Source organism: Amphiprion ocellaris, chromosome 4 (assembly GCF_022539595.1).
Source record: "Amphiprion ocellaris isolate individual 3 ecotype Okinawa chromosome 4, ASM2253959v1, whole genome shotgun sequence".
In the NCBI taxonomy this organism is placed as follows: Eukaryota; Metazoa; Chordata; class Actinopteri; family Pomacentridae; genus Amphiprion; species Amphiprion ocellaris.
In genome coordinates this window covers 14477709-14497109 of record NC_072769.1, presented here as the reverse complement: position 1 = coordinate 14497109, position 19401 = coordinate 14477709, and the positions used below count along the sequence as shown (strand labels likewise).

The 19401-nt window shown below is 39.5% G+C and overlaps 1 protein-coding gene across 4 annotated transcripts in view; it reads left to right on the top strand.

Annotated features, from left to right (window-relative positions):
- Nucleotides 1-15890, top strand: part of si:dkey-92j12.5 (multiple PDZ domain protein) — a 43610-nt gene extending 27720 nt beyond the window's left edge. For 2 of the 4 annotated variants that reach the window (XM_035952590.2, XM_023279706.3), the window contains 21 exons: nucleotides 797-907; nucleotides 1299-1364; nucleotides 1854-1925; nucleotides 2413-2512; nucleotides 3402-3610; nucleotides 4000-4091; nucleotides 4173-4302; nucleotides 6006-6098; nucleotides 6855-6929; nucleotides 7025-7375; nucleotides 7682-7765; nucleotides 8122-8315; nucleotides 9640-9787; nucleotides 9878-9949; nucleotides 10170-10293; nucleotides 10447-10478; nucleotides 10829-10951; nucleotides 12512-12616; nucleotides 13602-13699; nucleotides 13869-13992; nucleotides 14588-15890. In XM_035952590.2, the coding sequence (XP_035808483.2) occupies nucleotides 797-907; nucleotides 1299-1364; nucleotides 1854-1925; nucleotides 2413-2512; nucleotides 3402-3610; nucleotides 4000-4091; nucleotides 4173-4302; nucleotides 6006-6098; nucleotides 6855-6929; nucleotides 7025-7375; nucleotides 7682-7765; nucleotides 8122-8315; nucleotides 9640-9787; nucleotides 9878-9949; nucleotides 10170-10293; nucleotides 10447-10478; nucleotides 10829-10951; nucleotides 12512-12616; nucleotides 13602-13699; nucleotides 13869-13992; nucleotides 14588-14734 (2550 nt within the window). In that variant the 3' untranslated portion in view covers nucleotides 14735-15890. The remainder of the gene's footprint in view (nucleotides 1-796; nucleotides 908-1298; nucleotides 1365-1853; nucleotides 1926-2412; nucleotides 2513-3401; nucleotides 3611-3999; nucleotides 4092-4172; nucleotides 4303-6005; nucleotides 6099-6854; nucleotides 6930-7024; nucleotides 7376-7681; nucleotides 7766-8121; nucleotides 8316-9639; nucleotides 9788-9877; nucleotides 9950-10169; nucleotides 10294-10446; nucleotides 10479-10828; nucleotides 10952-12511; nucleotides 12617-13601; nucleotides 13700-13868; nucleotides 13993-14587) is intronic. The other 2 variants (XM_035952591.2, XM_055010239.1) reach the window with 2 other exon arrangements.
- The last annotated feature ends 3511 nt before the right edge of the window (nucleotides 15891-19401 follow it).

Genomic DNA, 19401 nt, shown 5'->3' with positions numbered 1-19401 from the left:
GAGACAGGTCAGTGGAGAATGGCCAGACTTGTTGGAGCTGACAGAGAAGGCTGCGGTACCTCAGATAACCACTCTTTACAACCGTAGTAAGCAGAGCAGCAGAAGCGGAATGCACAACATGTCGAACCTTGAGGCAGATGGGCTACAACAGCAGAAGACCATGTTAGGTTCCACTCCTGTCAGCCAAGAACAGATATCTGAAGCTGTAGTGGGCACAGACTCACCAAAACTGGGCAGCTGAAGATGGGAAAAACATGCCATTCTGCTGTAATGGTTTTGAGCTGTCTGTACAACACTGAGAGACAAAAGAAAATTGTCAGCTGTCAAAAATTTTGCCATATCGTTTCTCAGTAGCTGTCTCTTTGAATTAGGTTCATCGCTGGCAGTGTTGTAAATCAATGAGCATAGCTATTTTTAAGGCAATTTGGATTTACAAAATCAATTTATTATTCAAAAACAAACTCATCTGCACTTTTGATCTAAAAAGAGTTTTCTCGATTGAGTATCTTTAAAAAAGACAAATGTATTCATATTTCTACCACTGTTAGCCACATTGTAATGAATATCACATGAATATGCATCGATTAGCTTTTAAACCACTGACAGTGAAATGTATAATAATAATCATCTCATTGCGGTACAATGTTGTGGATGTTACAATGACCCTTACCCACACATTGTTCCAAACCAAATCCCCTGTTTTGGTGGCATGAGGTGAACTTGCACAATATTGGGAAGATGGTTTTACTATTGTGGCTGATCGATGTGTGTTGTTACATTTCTTGTCTTGGCTAAGGTGTGTGGTGTGGACCTAAGAGATGCCAGCCATGAGCAGGCCGTGGAGGCCATCCGCAGGGCTGGGGACTCTGTGATTTTCCTGGTCCAGTCTGGACAGAACAGATCTCAGGTACTGCTTCCCAGAAAACAACCAAAAGCATGTTTCTGTTGGCTTAGAATGCATTCAGCAATGTGTATTTCCAGGTATGCGTACATTACATTGTATAGCATTTTAGTCTGAGGTTCCAGATTCTTTCACAATGAATCTCAATACTGAGCAAATGCCAAGAGAAGGTGTGGTGTATATTCTATTAGAAAACTCTAGAAGAAGTTTCAGGAATGTTGTGCATCTGCATTTGTAGGATTGCAATATAATGCAATCTGGACATAAAGTATATTGAATAAAAGTCTTAAAGTGTCTGCTAATATAATGTAGCATATTATATCTAAATTCTATCCGTGTTTCACAGTCACATATAGATATCAATCTGTATCTTTCGCATTTTGTGTTTCGCCCACAGTCTCCCACTCTCATCAACCATGAAAGGCTAACTCCAACACCACAGTCCAACTCACACAGCAGCAAGGTACCACTGTTCGATTAGAGACTTTAAAGCTTCGTGGGTTTTTTTCTTTTTTATGGAGATGACTCTGGTATTACTCCAGCCTTGAGATGATACTTTTACACAACTTTTCTAGTATAGAAAATCAGATGCATTAAAACATAAATCGAATCAACTGAGCTAAAGAGCAGTAGCTACTTTTTGTGTTTTAAAGGTCGTGACCATGACTTTAAATTTCTTTGGAACAGATGACATGCTGTGCAGTAATTTTTCTTAATTCATGTCCCCACACAGTTACTGATGTTTGCCTGAATATGGGTATAGCGCATAAAGGATGTTATGTATACGCTACATTATATATATGTATAGAGAGAGAGAGTGATGAGTCATTAACACCTACATGCTAAGCCAAAAAGAATGAAAAAGCCTTGAAGGGTGTTTTGAGAGGTAGAATTCTGTTTTGGTAGTGATATATATATAGAACTATATCTGTGTTTCCCCACAAAATCCTAGGAAGCAGATACTCTCAGTGGTCTGTTCCTTAGTCTCTCCTCTGCAAACCCCTTCACTCCCACCCCCTTTAAGGTTGGTACATCATTGTGTGTGTGCATGTGTGTGTGTGTGTGTGTGTGTGTGTTACTATGGATATGCAAAATCTTAAAGCTGCCTTGCATTTGCATCAAGCCAACTTCCAAAAAATGTAATTAACGTGCATATTTGTAGCTAGAACCCTTGTAGTTCAAAGTCCCTTGCAGCTACCTTGTTTGTTTAAATCCTTTGTTTTCTCCCCTTTGATGGAGATGCATAACTCTAAATAGACAGTGCGTTCTTTTGAAGTTATTTTCCCAAGCACTTATAAGTTGGTTACAAAATAATGCATGATTCTGGTCATCTTTCATGTTATTTTTAGCTGACATTAAAACTGCGTTCATTAATGCATCCTGTTCGTCAGTTTTTCCCACTGCTTCATCAAGGGCACCGAACAAGCCTCAGGGGTAGTCCAACTCATGCCTGAAGGACCCCTGAGGCATCTCAAACTCTGCCTGTTCAATAATGCAAAACTTCTCCCAAGGTACCATCACCAACATCCGACAGAGTGGATCGGAGAAGCCCCATGAATGTCGCAGCACCAATCACAGCGCCAGCTGAAGACGGGGACGCCAGTGGCAGGAGTAAGTCTTCACCATAAAGACATCATGCAGACATGCGCAGAGATCCTCCAAAGCCCCAAGGAATAGGACATGTTGTGCCACACTCATCCATTATAGGAGGAAAGACTGTAATATGGACACAAATGTCATTACTCTCACAGACGTTGAATTGTCACAATTTGGGACATACTTTAAGCCATGTGAGGAAATTATCTCCATGCCATTTACATGTGAAGCTAGCTGGCCACATCCAAACTTTAGTATGCATGCATTATGGGGCAAGATTGCAAAAGACTAAAACACTTTATTTCCTGGACACCATGTTCTGGAAGAACAACTTTCATTTGTATGAATGACTTTCATTCTTCAAATAAGAACTGGGATTTTGACTCTTCTTTTGCAATGAAAGTCTTATTAAATTTGAATCTAGCGTTTGATTTGCTCATTGCAATTATTGCCCTGTGGAGTTTTCTTGTAAACAACAAAACTTTCTGTTTAAATTCCAACCATACTAATGGTAAAAAGTAAATACACAGAAAAAGATCTGCACTCGGGATATTTCATGCCAGCTCACCCAAAATTCATAGCTTTTTCAAGTTTATGCCATTTTCTTGAAAAAAATTCACATGAAGATTTGGATTTTATAAATGGGTCACCAGGCATTCATAAACCCACACACAAGCTACGTACAAGCATGTTTTACGCATTATACAGAAACACAGATATCCTTCACCTTTCCCTCAACATGACTGATATCCCTTCTAGACAAATTGCACACATGCACACATGTTCTCCTCTGGGGTATAATGCTTCTCCACGTGTCCATGTGTCAGTCATGATATGTAACATGCCGCTTATTTTCTTACCCTCCTCCTAACAATCTCATGTTTGTTAACTGTGTGTCTCCCAGAAAAGATGCTTCAGCGCTATGGCAGTCTATCTGGAAAGCTCCACATGATTGAACTGGAAAAGGACTCTGCAGCTCACGGCTTGGGAATCAGCCTCATGGGCAACAAAGATGGCTCACGGGCCCGTATGAGTGTCTATGTGGCAGATATAGACCCTCAAGGGCCTGCTGGTGTAGATGGGAGGATACAGGTTGGGGATGAGCTACTGGAGGTAAGAAGGGGAGTGAATGGGAACAATAAAGGGCAATGTATTAGGAGGGCTGGGATTTAAGAATTGTAAACCGGTTGGAGTCCTAGAGAGAGACATAATATCAAAAATGAAAGCAGCAAAGGAAGAATAGTGAGTTGTGGGTTAGAGGCATGGATAAAAGGAGAGCATTGAGTACCTGCACAGTCAAATAATCAGAGAAATGCTGGGCTGGATTTGTGTAATGAGCAACCATGTAAAAGAGATGAGGAGGAAAATCATGGGATAGGAGCACCTGGTGATGAAGTCAGGTGGCTGTTGAGGAGAGGATCAGGATAAATGCAGGGATTGCCGAGGAGAAAAATACATGATGTGAGGTTTTTTTGGGGGTTTTTTTTGTTATTTTTTTCTAGATTAACGGTCAGATCTTGTATGGCCGGAGTCACCAAAATGCCTCCACCATCATCAACAACACTCCATCTAAAGTCAAGATCATTCTCATCAGGTAATATGGTTGCCATGTTGCGTTTACATATTTTGAAACTTTTACTGAGCACTAATAGAGTAATGTGTGTTGTTTTACTAGACACAAATCAGCTCCAAGCCAAATGGTTCAGGGAGGCAGAACAAAATCTGAGGACACCGTCGACTCCCAGACAGACACTTCCGAGTGTGGAGGATTACCCAGAGACATTGAGCACATTATCCTACCTCAGGTACGATCCCTTCAGTAGGTCCTGGCCTTAACCACTGTCAGGGAGCTGCTCACTACTGTGTAACAGCTCAAGCAACCAGTAGAGCACTAACAGCCACTCAGTGTATCAAAAACAGTAAATTTAATAGCAGATGCAGATTTTATACACTTTTATGTTTTTTAAAAGTGGTCAAATGACTGGCAGCAATGACTGCTAAATCAAAACCATAAAATAAAATCAGAATATCCTAATTTAAATAAGGTGCAGAAACAATAAATTACCATTTTCATTGCATGTTGTTCAGAGAAACAAAATTATTTTCCAGATTTTTTCAGAATTATTGCAAATACCTTCAAAAAACAGATTTAAAAGTGGTTTAAAAGTTCAGTGTGTCTGAACAGATACTCATGATTGTTATTTTGAGAGACAAATAAGGTACACACCACTATTGATTCCAAAACACTTTAATGTATTCCAACCAAATTTAGAATGTCTTCCATTTATTCAGATATAATTCTGCAGAGCCCCCCAGGAGGCAACCCGGCATTTGGGCTGCAACAAAAAGTGGAGACCAGCACAGGGTTTTAGAAAAATAAGGGTTATATTTCAATAAATAAATACCTCAAGTAAATATCTAGGGGAAAAAGTGCAAAAAATATAAGCAGCTATGAAAGCATGGTGAGCTCCAGCCGCAAGAGTGTGGTGACTCACACCTTCAAAGGTCAGACAGTTAGGACAAATAATGCACTGGACCACCTAAAAACTTGTTCTGCCTCTGCAACGCCAGTGGAAGTACAAAGGAGTGCAACATGCCTGAAAGATTAACGTTCTGGAGCAGTGCATCTTTGTACAAGTCTGCTGGATGTAGTGAAAAAAGTTTGCTGAATTTGTATCTGGAATTACAGAGTTTGAATGTAAAAGTACACATAAATATTAAACTAATAAGATTCACCTTAAAAAAAAAAGTCTTTATATAAAGACATACTATACATACATTTGATTACTGACAATTATTGCCATTTTATGTAAATTTGTATGTAATTAAAGAAAGCAGAAAAAATGTATAAATGTAAATTACTCTATAAATATAATGTACTATATACATAACACTCTTTACATGCTATACATGTATTTTCCTGTCAAAAAAAGCATGATGCTTAATTTACACATGGTGTTTATAATTTTACTGACTTTTCTATAGTTTAAAAAACAGAAAACTACTATCGAATTTAGAGTCAATATATACATACACACACACACACACACACACACACACACACACACACACACACACACACATATATATATATATATATATATATAGAGAGAGAGAGAGAGAGAGAGTTCAAGAAAAAAGCTTGAAGACTAGTGATCATATTACACAATCAAACAAAACGTGTCTAAAATGATGTGGATGAAAATATTTTTAAACTGCAGGTTGTATGAAGTTTATTGAGGTCTTATTGTAAGACCTCAATAAACTTTTTATATACCATATAAAAAAGTGTATATAAATCCTTTTTGGTCAAGAAAGAAAGACAACACCTGAAACAATGAAATATTTAACATGAGCCAGAAAAGAGAAGAGACTTTACTTACAAACAAAACTGGTGTATTGTATATATAGTAGAGAGTATATAACTCAACTCAGTTGGCATCACTAAGTAAGAGTTTGAAGTTTTAATTTGTTGTCTGCTCACATTGTCCCTTCTTTCTCCCTCCAGGATCATGTAGGTCTTGGCCTTTGCCTGGTGGAGGATGATTCAAAGGGAGGACTGGTGGTCAGGTCTCTGACCCAGCATGGCACTGCCAGTAAGGTGTGACATCATCGGTAGTATTACTGACATGTGCTTTCACATCTCCATCAGTAATATAAGTATGTTTTCTATACAACACTTTCACTCCTTCAGTTAGCCTTCAATAATATATCTCAAGCACTTCAGAATTGTGAGTTCCTCATCGAGCTGCATTCCAGTGCTACATTTTATTCCAACTTCTGTTTTCTCAAGATGCCTCACAAAAACATTTCCAAAGTAGCTTTCTGAAATAAATAATGCAATATTAATGAGGAACTTACAATACTAGTTTCTTTATATGTACGAAGAGTTCTATCTCCTGTGGCTTCATCATAGCAGTACGCATCTTATCATTATTTTAGGACTTACCAAGTATTTTAGGACAGTTTTTGCATAATTTCATCAAATACTCCACCTATTCAGCCTCAACAGTTTGACTGTAGCAATCAATAGCCTCTTTCAAAATAAAGAGGTGTTGGTGAGCGGCATATTACTGTACATTCTATGCAGCTGTCAACTGTAAGGTGATGCCTCTAGTGTACTGGAATTTCTGGTCATATTTAAACCAAACTGACCTCCAGCTGATGTTTTTAAATGATGCCATCATGTACTATTAAGATTTCATATACAGCCCCGAGCAAAAAGTTCTTGAGATATTTGTCCAGAGGGTGTGTTTGATTTTTAATCTCATTTCTCCTCTGCTTTTCTTTTACATGCACACACACTTTCATACATTTTGCTCATCCTACAATTTTTTATTCATTATTCTGTATGCAGGATGGCAGGATAAAGGTTGGAGACAGGATAGTAGCGGTGGGTGATGAAACCACGGCTGGACTGTCGGTGGACAAGGTTCAAACACACAAACACACACATGCTGCACAATATGCTCTTCAAGGTCAGGTTGATTTAATGATTTATGACCCACCTGTCTTCTTTGTATTCAGGTGTCCAGTTTGATTCTCAAACACCGGGTCACTGTCAAGCTCTCCATCAGCCGTTCCAAGAGTCTCCCCTCCTCTTCATCCTCGCTACCTCCCCCTGCATCACTTTCCTATCCCTGCGCTCCCTCTCCTGCTGCCTCACTAGTCCGTCCTGTTCCCTCTTCCTCCTCCTCTTCATCTGTCAATACCATGCAGATCTCTCCAACGGAGACATCTGAGTGGTTAGGAACCGCTCCCACAACCTCTGACCCCATGAGCTGCCCGGTCACTGCTGGAAGGGAAACCACCATAGAGATTTGTAAAGGAAATGTAGGCCTGGGTCTCAGCATTGTAGGAGGATGTGACACTCTGCTGGTGAGAACAACCAAGGGACATTTGACATCAGCATTTCATTTACTCTGATGACCTGAATGGGCATTCTATTTATTTTTTTATCAACCTCGCAGTAAAATCTACCCCTGAAAATATGGTGTCATCAAACTAATAATTCATCCTTAATAACCCCAAGTATTCAAGCGAGCAACATCAAATCAGATAAGATGGCTCTGATTATGTTTGTTGGGTTTTATTTCAATAAAATACACCTGCACAGACTGAGTTTGACTGTATTGGATTGTAGGTTTCTGGAATAACAAGAGTGTTTTCTTGTTTTTACACCAGGGGGCAGTAATAATCCATGAAGTGAATGATGGAGGAGCAGCACAAAAGGATGGAAGACTGCAGGCAGGAGACCAGATATTAGAGGTATAATTGGAACAAACCGCATCACAAAAACATACCATTATAAGATAATTTGTTTAAGTCTACAGCGTTTTTTAAATGTATTTTTCCATTCTGTATTCATCCAAACATGTTCTGACTGAAGGCATCCCATTATGTTTCCATTATGTCAACAGATCCAGTGGTATTGCTGTGATTCCAATTCAGCCAATTATTTTCTCGAAGCTAATGATTTGCTGGTTAATTTGTGACACAAAATTTAAGCTGATTATTTCTTTCCAATTAAAGCCATGGCTATCTATTTTCCGACTGTTAAAAAATACTGTCAGTTACATAATTCCCAGCAACACGGCTTTGTCTCTTCTCTCACAACCTTCTAGGTAAATGGCATAGACCTGCGGCAGGCCACTCATGATGAGGCCATCGCTGTGCTGCGGCTCACCACCCAGCGTGTTCGGCTGTGCGTTTTCAGGCACCAGGAGGCTTACAGGGAGGAGGACCTGTGGGACGTCTTCAGCCTGGAGCTCAGGCCTCGTCCCGGAGAGGGACTGGGCTTCACCACTGTGGGGAAGAGGTACAGTCATGATGCTCTTCAACAAATGACAAGTTTGTTGTGCTCTCAGAAAACGTGGATGTCTGCAAGTTCCATCGCATGTTAATAATGCTTCATATCATCAGTGTAACAAAGACTAATTTTAATTTAGCTCACATGTAAATGAATAAATGACTGTCAGAGGTTGAAAACCCTCCTCATGCCATCGTAGATTTAGGGTTCAGAGAGTTTGTTAGGCAGCTGTAAGCCAAACCAGTGAAAGAGGCAAATAATGATGTTTACATGCAGCTTTGTATTTTAAAACTGATGTAGGTGCAAACACACCACCTGCCAACTATTGCACCTTGCGAAGATGTGAAATATGTGTAAAATAAAAAAAAAAAAACTAGGCCATGCATTGTTTTTCCTATAGAGAAAGCAAGTGATTCATCCAATGTATTGCCTGTTTTTACATCAGATTTATTCAGAATCTACTTTTTGTTTATAAATTGAAGTTAGTTGTTTGACATTTGGCATATCTGGGATGATGATGTTGCCAAAATGTGTCAGTGAAAAAGAACACTTGCCAGTTTTTTGTCAGTTGCTTCAAGACTAATAAAATTATACCCCAGTGCATTTTTTTTCTTCAAAACTCAGCAGCCTGTTGCACAATAGACTTCCAGACTTGAACCAAATACGCAGGCTGGATGTGAGTTTAACTTAACAACAGTCACCCTTTTAATGTAAACCTGAATAAGTATTTAAAAAAGGTATAAAATTTGTATACCTTTCAGAAGAGTTATCATGTACTCCTATTCTCACGTCATTTTAAAAAATCAATGTCATTGTTGCCTCTCATTAATTTATTTATATTAATTTCTGAAACAAAAACTATTCTTAGCCTCTTAGTGTTTTCATGTTTTTTTAATCAAGCGTGCATAATAATAAAATGTCTTTGGTAACAGCAGAACAACAGAGGTTAACTTCTTTCTTCTTACAATTACCAGAAGAGAAGACTACATTTGAGCTGTTAGACCTTTAATCGGTTAGAGGTCAGCAACTCTACAGTAACAGATAACCTTATTGTTAAAAAAAAAAAAGGTCATCGACACATAATGAAATTACACACTGTTCCAACATGCAGTAATCACCATAGAGGTTAAAGAGAGCTGCGCCATAGACCCTTGCTGCAAAGAAGACACGGGGCACATTATATCTAAAGAGTTAAGGTGGAGATTTTCATATAGCTTCATGTATTTGCACAATCAAGTGTGACATTATGCAAAACAGCAGCCTTTCAGGTCGCATAATTTAGTCTACAAGGGTGGAACAGACATAGTTTTTGACCTCTGTTTTCTTCCAACAGTAATGACACGGGCATCTTCGTATCAGATATCATCAGAGGAGGCGTAGCGGATTCAGATGGCAGGTTGTTGCTAGGTGATCAGATTCTGTCAATCAATGGAGAGGATGTCCGTGCAGCGTCACAGGAGCATGCACAGATGCTTCTGCAGGTCTGATACATTCACACTTACACATACTAAGTCTAATAAGTAGTCTATTATACATTTTATTGCTTCATGATTATGTCACTTTGCTCTCAGAGTTGCAGTGGAGCAGTCCACCTAGAGGTGGCTCGTTTTAAAGCTGGGGTGCAGTACTCAAAGCGAAGTCAGGTAGGATGATTTTTTTTTGTTTTGTTTTCTGTGTCTAATTAAAGTCAGGCAAGAAAATATAAACGTTATAAAATGTCAAATTTTACAGAGTTTCACTTTAGCTATAATGGTTAGCATTTCGATGTGAGTTCAGTCTCTTATAGCTCACTCATTTTAATGTAGTCATTAGTTCAACTATCACTCTTATGCACTGCTTTAACAATAGTACTTTGTGAACTAGGAGTATTTTAAGTTTTGCTTTATCCAGAGCGAAGACTCCGACTGTTCCACCCTGACACCTTCAAGTATATGTGATGCATTCTTCAGCCACCAGAGGGAGACAGATAATAAAACAGGAAGCTACGGTGAGTTCACAAGTACTGTCTGAAAACAAAAGAAGTAGATAAAATCTTGTTTATCTTTTAGATAAAAATTATGAAGAACATTTCACTCTGAGTTAACACCTTCAATCCAAATATACAGACATATATCTTTTTCTCTTCTTGTTGCATTTTAAGACTCTGACATCAGAAAAGTAATAATACAAAAGGTAAGACAGTCTTGAAATAATAATCATTGATATTTCTGATTAGTATCCTTTGTAGAGAAACTTTATTTCAAGGACTTAATGGATGTTTGTGACTCCTCAGACTTTGCTCTACACTTCATTTGACAAATTCCAAATATCTATCTATCTATCTATCTATCTATCTATCTATCTCTATATATATATATATATATATATATATATATATATATATATATATATATATATATATATATATATATATATACATATGCTTATATAACACTAGAAGTTTAGGTCGTGCAGAATCTGCCAAGTGACTCAATGGTTGTCTAACAGAGTCTATAATGTGTGTGTGTGTGGTATCACCACAGGGTCCATGTGACTCCCTGGGCATCAGTGTAGCTGGAGGAGTGGGCAGTCCCCATGGCAACGTACCTCTTTTTATTGCTTCCATGGATACGAATGGACTGGCTGCCAAAACACAGAAATTACAGGTGGGGAGTGCCTATGTATATATGCCTGTGTGTGTGTGTGCGTGTGCGCATGTGTGTGTGTGTTATGTATTCATCACATTCTGGCAACTCACCCTCTGCCAGCTATTTCTATTAAGAGTTAAGAATGTCTTTAGGCTTAATTGCACATTTACGATTGGGTCACATTTTTGCAAAAATTGAGATGGAGCTGCATACATACAGTCTTAACTCTGATGCATATTTTTTAGGATAGAGACAAATATTTGGTCAAAGCTTTCTTTATCAGGGATTAAAAATGCCTCTTACCGTTCAACATCCATTCCCTTCAGGATGCAAAGAGTACAGAATACAAAGAAATACTTCATAATCAAATCATAGATATACAAAACATCAATTATATCTTTTTATACAGCAGTCAGGCACAACATTGAAGCCTACCTTATACTGTGTAGCTCAGATGTGTCGAAGCATGAGCTTCACAAGACCTCTGAAGGTGTCGTGTGATATCAGTCATCACAACTTGGCAGCAGATCCTTCAAGTCCTGTAAGGTGTTAAATGAAAAGACCAGACTTGTTTATTCCAGCCACCCCACAGATAACAATCAGTCAGCTTGAGATCTGGGAATTTGGAGACCAAATCAACATGTCAAACTCTTTGTCGTGTTCCTCAAACCATTCCTGAACCATTTTAGCACCATACAGGGCACATTATTTAGCTGAGAGAAGCCACTGCCATCAGGGAATACTTTAACACCTTTTATAGAGGTTGATGGCATTTGGGTCACAGATGACTGATAAACTGACTGACGGAACAAGTACAGAGTGAAGTGAATGAGTGTGGTCTGCATCAATATGAATGTGCTTCATCAAACCATGTCACCCTCTTCCACTGCACAACGGTCCTGCTCTGACCCTCACATGCCCATCATGGGCATTTTCAGTGCTGGACAGGTCAGTAGAGGCACTCTGGCTAGTCGGACCACACAGGCCAGCCTTCACTCCCTACTCACATCAGTGAGCTTTGGGTGGTCTTGACCATGTTGGCAGCTCACAGGATGTCCTTTCTTGGGGTATTTTTGGTAAACACTGAATATCAGGAACAGCCTGATGTTTTGGAGATGCTCTGACTCGGTCCTCCAGCCATCGCTATTTGGACGCTGTCAAAGTCACTCAGATCGTTACAGTTGCACATTATTTCTGCTTCCAACACATCAACTTCAACTGCAGATGGTTCACTTGCTGCCTAATATATCTCACTACTTGACAGCTGCCACTGTAACAAGCTAATCAGTGGTATTCACTTCCCACTTGTCAGTGGTTTTAAAGTTGTGGCCAGCCACACACACACACACACACACACACACACACACACACACACACACACACACACACACGCACACACACACACGCACACGCACACACATATAAATAATATTTAACACATCCAAAGGGATTTATTCTAATTCAGTACAGTTCCCTCATGGTCATATAAGGTCAAGATTCAATGTGTGTGTGTGTGTGTGTGTGTGTGTGTGTGTCTGTGTGTGTCTGTGTGTCTGTGTGTCTGTCTGTGTCCACTAGACAGGAGACCGAATCCTCAGTATCAACGATGTGTCCACTGAGGGAATGACTCATGTCCACGCCGGAGTGCTGCTGAAGAACACCACCGGAACCATCAGTCTGCAGGTAGTGTCACAGTGATCCGTAGTGTGGTTGATGTGTAATGCCTGTGAAGCAGTTAGTGAGTCTCTGAGATAAAGTCAGCAAGTTTTTGTTCTGCACTGTCAGAGAAAGACAGTAATGCCTCCCAGCCTGCTTCCTCTCGGTCAATTTTACTTTTACATTTTGTTTACACTTGTATAAAACTCACCAAGACCTGATGACGATTCAAAGACAAGTATGTAAACGTGGAATAAGATTAAGGTAGCGTATAGCTCCAGCAGGCCCTGCATTATTGGTGTTTTGCACATACACTGTGCTGTAATTTCAGTGTGTCTGACATTGATTTCACACCGTCTTCATGTTTTAAGCCTCAGGAAAGATTTTTGCTCCAAGTGGGGAAATAACATATTTGTAAGGAATCATGTGTCAGTTGGTTTTGGCAGGTATGCTGTGTTTCAAATGAACATCAAAAGGTTTTGTGTTTTTATAACTCCCACTGTATTAACAGAACCAGACACCAAAATATTGCAGCCATCAGATATCTGAATGTTGTCCAACGATAGTTAGTTTCACATCATACATAAATTCTGAATTAAGCTATGAATAGATAATAGGAAATATATACAGTACTGTGCACTAAAACTATATGACGACGCTTTCAGAAACAATGCCATGTATTTTCTTTATCAGTTTAACCTATACATAAAGAAGTAAATCCAGTATCACTCACTAACTCCAATGTGGTGTGACCATGCTTTGCCTTTAGGGACGCATGTGCAGTTTTAAAGAGGTTGCTTCTAGCATCTTGGACAACTTGTCGCAGTTCTTCTGTGGACATAAGCCGGCTTAGTTTCTTCTGTCTCTTCATGTAATCCTGGACTGGCTCGAATGCAGAATGAATCAATCAGATGCCTCCCCGATGGATAAGGATATAAGCATCTAAAGTGGCAAAAACATTTCCATAGTGTTGTATAAAGTTTTCTAACACACTGTGTATGCATGTGTCTAGGTGGCAGCAGACTCCGGGGGAAGCAGCACACAAGACCACAGTGATGCTCAACCGTCAGGTCAACTCAGCAGCCAGACCTGCTTTCACAACAACCTCCGGTAAGACTCAGTTTCCGGCATTCTCAAGTGTGTTGTACTTTATGACCTTGCTTTGGTTTTCTCCTTCTTTAATCACAGAATAAATACAAACATAGACTCCAGCACACTTCACTCCAGTGAAATACTTGCTTTCAAAAGCATCCTCTGTTTTGCATTTTGTTCCCCGCAGTGCTCGCACATATAAGACCGTCACGCTAGAGAGAGGCTCCTCAGGCCTGGGCTTCAGCATTGTAGGAGGGTTTGGCAGCCCTCACGGCGACCTGCCGATCTACATCAAAACTGTCTTCAACAAGGTGAGAACACATCCAGCAGGCTTCTTTTTTAGTTGGGGAAATTTAAGGGTGTTGATGTTAGGAACGGGAGTTTAACAGCGGTATGTCAGTCAGTCCTTTGTTTCAGCATCACATGGGAGAGGTTTTCTTCTGATATAAACAAATTAAGCCTTTCTCAGATCCTCAGCCATACAAAGACAGGCACCAGCCAATTCTCACTATCAAAGACGTATGTTTTTGTGACATGTATGTTTTTATTCCATGTGTGAGGGAGCAAATTTCCATTGCCTTAAACAGTATGATGCTCAGTCATAGTGACACTGTTTCTGTGTTCATGTAACACGAGGTATGTAGCCACAATTTCAGGCTGCAAATAGCTTGTGGTTGTAACAGCTGGTGAACTCTTAATGGCAGAATAACAACTGTGACTAATAATTCTCTATATACGGTTGTACTGTATCAAAAGGCATTTTATTCTAATGCAAACAGTGGTTGCATTATTTGGCAATCGTTACAGGACAGTTTTCATGAAACGTGTTTTCATATTGTTGTCAGTGTGCGTGTGTGTGTGATCTCTGATTGCATTTGATGGTGGATTTGTCTTTGTTCTCTACAGGGGGCAGCCATAGAGGACGGAAGGCTGAAACGTGGAGATCAGATCATCGCTGTGAATGGACACTGCCTGGAGGGTGTGACTCATGCTGAAGCTGTGGACATCCTGAAGAAGACTAAAGCAACTGTAGTCCTCACTGTTCTCTCCTGAGACAAGGCCCATTGCGCCCTATTTTGATTCCATCCTACCCGAACAAATGTAGCTGCTTCTTGAGGAACTACTCCACACAGACCTGAGGAGGCCAGTTGAAGTGATGTACTCTCATATAAATACATAAGAGGAGTAGATAATGTAAGTCTAAATGTATCTCTGTTTAGTTTGGAGAAACTACCTCTAAATGCAAACACAACTCGAGTGTGTTGTGTACATGCACACAGTATTTCCAGTAAAAACTCATATTCCAGTGAAGGTTTTATTCAAACTAATCTGTACGAATTTGTAACCCTGAACATAAATGGATCACAGAAGAGACCCAGAAATCAAAATACCAAAAGCAGGTAATAAATAAGCCAATACCACAATGTTCAGCTGGTATTATGTTGTGTCTTAGTTGTCATATTTAGAATATAATTGTACATTGATGTGCATCGTTGTCCATGTAAACACACTTGTGAATAAACTACTATCCTCAGATCTTCTGAATATGCTGACCACACAGGTGAATGCATTAGAAAACATCTCTTAAGAAACTATGTGACATGTATTTGCAGTACTACTGTCTCTTACTGCTGCTCATTCAGAGTAAACAACTGTGATAAACTCTTAAGACCCCGTACATGCCAAGTGCTTCTGCCAATCTTTTATATGGCAATAAGGTTTTAGGCAATTTGTTTTAAAGTCTGTTGTACCTTTCATCTCACTATCATATTCCATAATTACAGATGTCATTTCTTGGATAGTAAAGGTCTAACATGACATGACAATAATTAGTAGTGATAGCTACCTTATGTGAAGCAGGTGGAAAAGAGAAGAAAAAATGTTCATTTTGTTACATCTGTTAAAAGCAGCTGCTGAATATCATCTATTTACCAATTTATTATTTATTAGTGTTTCCACAGTCTTTACCTTGAGCAGCTGTTTTTTAGGCCTTCAAGAAGGTATTGTTATTGTGTAATGTGCAATCTTTATTTAGAAAGTCTCTTGTATCTGTTTTATATTTATTTATTGATACTGTGATACTTGTTTTTTTTTCTTCACTAATTTATTTAAGTGCATAGTCCTTGTAGCCTGAACACACATGGCATTGTGTAACTTTGTGTAACTGAATCTACTGTAAGTGATCTTATTAAATGTGCATTTGTTAGAATTTGGTGTACAAGTATCCTTGCTGCTCAGTACTTTTCTTATTCTGCATACTTACAAGTATTTGACAAATTCAAGGAAAAGCTAGAGGGATAGAATGCCATTCTTTGAGCACATACATCAAAAATCTCCCAGGTGTCCGATGAGGTTCAGACAGCAGATGATATCCACTATTTTCACAGTCACCAAACCATTCAGTGATCCCTCGTGCCTTGTCAATGGGTACATTGTCATTCCGCGAGAGCCTTCTCCCATTTGACCAGGATCATCGGTTGAAGGTGACCACTAATGATTTGCAGCGACCCTTTCCCTCTAAGTGAACCCAAAGTATGCCAGTAAAAAATGCTTCCAACGGCATAACAGCCACCTGATCCCCTCACTGTAGGAGTCAAAGGGTTTAGGTTTTTCCTTTATTGTGTCACGTGTCTGTACCGCTGTGTTTAAGGTCACAGTGAAAGACAGATGACAACAACCCAGAAATCTTTTCCGGTAGCTGATTCTTTGAGATGTCCCTCTGGGATAATACTGAGTAGAATAAGCCAGTGGATATCACTTTTTTTTCTTTCCAAAAAGCCTACCAATGCACACCAGAGAGACGTACGAGAAAATCTGAACGTCCTGAACTGTTAAACAAGTATACTTGGGCCTGAAGTCACATTTTTTAGATAGATGCAAGAATTTTTTTAGCATTTTATGCATATTTTTGCATCTATTTCCAAAGCATTTTGCCTCGGAAATATTTTACTGTAGTACTTATGCTCTTTGTCTGTCTCTCTCTCTCTCTCTCTAACTGCTCTTTCACTCTGTCGTCAAACACAAATACATTTTCAGAATCTCTCAGGTTTAGTCAAGGTGATAGGATGAAGTGCATGACGTACATAGAATGACAGGCAGCTCTAAATCATGGGGTAGTCGAGAGGGGAAGAGAGGAGAGGGGAGGCGGATTAATTTTAGAAAAACAACATTCTATAAAGAAAGCAGAAGAAATTAGTTAGGATGACATTTTCAACCCGAGTCAGAGAAACAGCAAGGGAGAGTAAACCTGTGCCATTTTTTGTAAGTGCACAGAACTTTGAGTTTAATTACTGGAGTTACTGGTGACAACTTGACAAACAATACATTTGCACACAAATGTCTCATTTAGGAAATAGGAGGCATCTAGGGAGATCCTGTCTGGAGCCACCGCATTAATCAAAGCCATCTGTTCACATTGCAAGCTTTACTGAAACCCAGCCATCGCAGTCTGGTTTATCCTTCTCCAGATGAACAATCGCTTGCCTGCTGGCATGAGGAGGGTTTTAAGATGGAGAAAATGCAAAATGCTTTTTTGTGCTTTTAGCTTGGATGTCTCCTGCAATATAATAGCTGTTCTTTGGTGAATAATAAAATTTCTGCTTATATGTGCTATTTGTTTAACATTTAAAACACACTTTAACTTTCTGCATTCACTTCAATAGATTCTAATACAACTCTTGTGGGAGTAGCAGGGGGCAGATGCATTTACATATCTCGTTCTTCTTTCTCATTAAGCATGAAAACCGAGGTGCTGGTTTTCACAACTAGGCTCAAATTCCCTTTTCCTCAAACATTTATGAGGAATATAGCAGCAGGTCACGGGCAGCCGGACTTTTTCCAACCTGTGGTCCTTCCAACCCTCTGTTCCACCATGTACAGGGCAGTACAGCAATTTTGGAAGATGCTTAAACTGTTATGAATTTTTTTGCAGCTGAAAATAAGATGATTTTCATAGGACCGCACTTGAAAGGCACTAATGATACTGTCTCTCATGAGGAAAGCAGTGGCCAAATGATTGTACTATGTGTAACTGTCGCATCTATCCATATTCATAAATCATGCTCAGTTTTTTTGCTGTCAGTGTAACCTGGTGGTGAGGAAAGAATAGCCAACAGATGACAGATCCAAAAAAAAAAAATCTCTTCTTCTTTCTCCATCCATTCCCATGACATCCTTTTTCAGGACACCAGCGTGTGCTGCAAAAATGCCAATCCTAAGTAATTCAGTCCAGTGCTGAGTCTTGAAATCCTGCTTCCCTTAAAGCAAGACAAAAATATCCCAACAGGGAAATTCATTTGTAACCACTGTACTGTGGGTCTACAGTTAATCACAGCTATCAAAAGGTGCCACTAGTTCCATGTCATTCCCCAGCACTGAAGCGAGGCTGTCATTAACAAATGAGCTGGACTGATTGGAAATTTGGCGCAGAGAAACATGCATACCTCTGTCAGCCATTTTTATTCAGCGGCATAGCCTGAAGCAAAAAATAATTAGACACAGTCATGCGGTTATAGCAGAGAAGCACTGCATGACATGCCGTATTATCTGGTTATGGAGTTTTAAAAACCACTCTGTCTTATTAAAATAAGAATGTGAAGGTCAAATGATTTACTGCAGATTAAAAGAGCTTTTTGTGCCCTTTATCTATTCATTTATCTGACTACTTTTTAGGCAAGACATAGGCAGGGTTTTAAAAATGTATAAGTCCAAGTGATCCCTGCACACACATTCATTTAGAAAGTCATTTGTCCCAGAGTTTCTCATACTTGTATTAAAGCTTCTTTTTAAGGTTGTTTGTTTCTGTTCGTTTTATCCATGTTTCTTTATCTCCCCTAACTTAGAAAAATAATCAAAGCTTGCCATCTCTGCTGTTAGAAACTACAATGACCACTTTAATTTATAAACATGAAACTGCCTCTCCACCACCTAGATCCTCAGAAAAACAACCGAAGACCCACAAATCAACGCGCCACCAGAGACACAACATGGGATTAACAATAGCACATGCTGTGAGCCTTTGTGCGTAATTGCGCATGGCCCCGCGGTCGCATTTTCTGGCACACTCCGATTTAAGGGCTGAATGTGGCCTCGTAAACGAAAGGGTCATAAGAGGGCAGAAAAGGTATTTATTCTTTGCAGTTCAGAAGCTGCATTACCTGCAAATCATTTCGGTTTTAGTCGAGGAAAGAAACGCCTTTCTGATTCTGCTTCCAACCCCGTGTGACAAGTGTGGACGCTGCAGGTATGTAGCAGCTCTATGGTGCCGTTGGTGCTAAAATACCATTAGGAGTTTAAAGTCATACTACAGTATTTAGAACGAACTATTGCGATGGAGTCCCCAACATAAGCAAAGCAGGATTATGTTTCTTTTTGCTTCAGGTGTGCTGGAATAAAATGCCTTTATTATTGCACACATTCAGCAAGATCATAATTTATGGAAATAAGAATTAAAAAGGACTGTAAATAAGTGAAGGAGGTGAACTGAGTCGCTTTCCTCTTTTCGCAGTAATGCGTTATGTCCACATGAGGGCGGTGCGTGTGCTCTTATGGAGCACATGGAAATTTGCATGGACTCGATTTGGCTCATTGGTTAGAAGTAACATTGCATTTAAGTGATGTGATTTGCCAGTTGGCCTCAGGCTTCAGACAATGAAATTTGCGCCTGCAGCTGAAGGTCCTGCAGCAGAAAGACCTGTCTGTGGTGTGTTCATGCAGTGCAG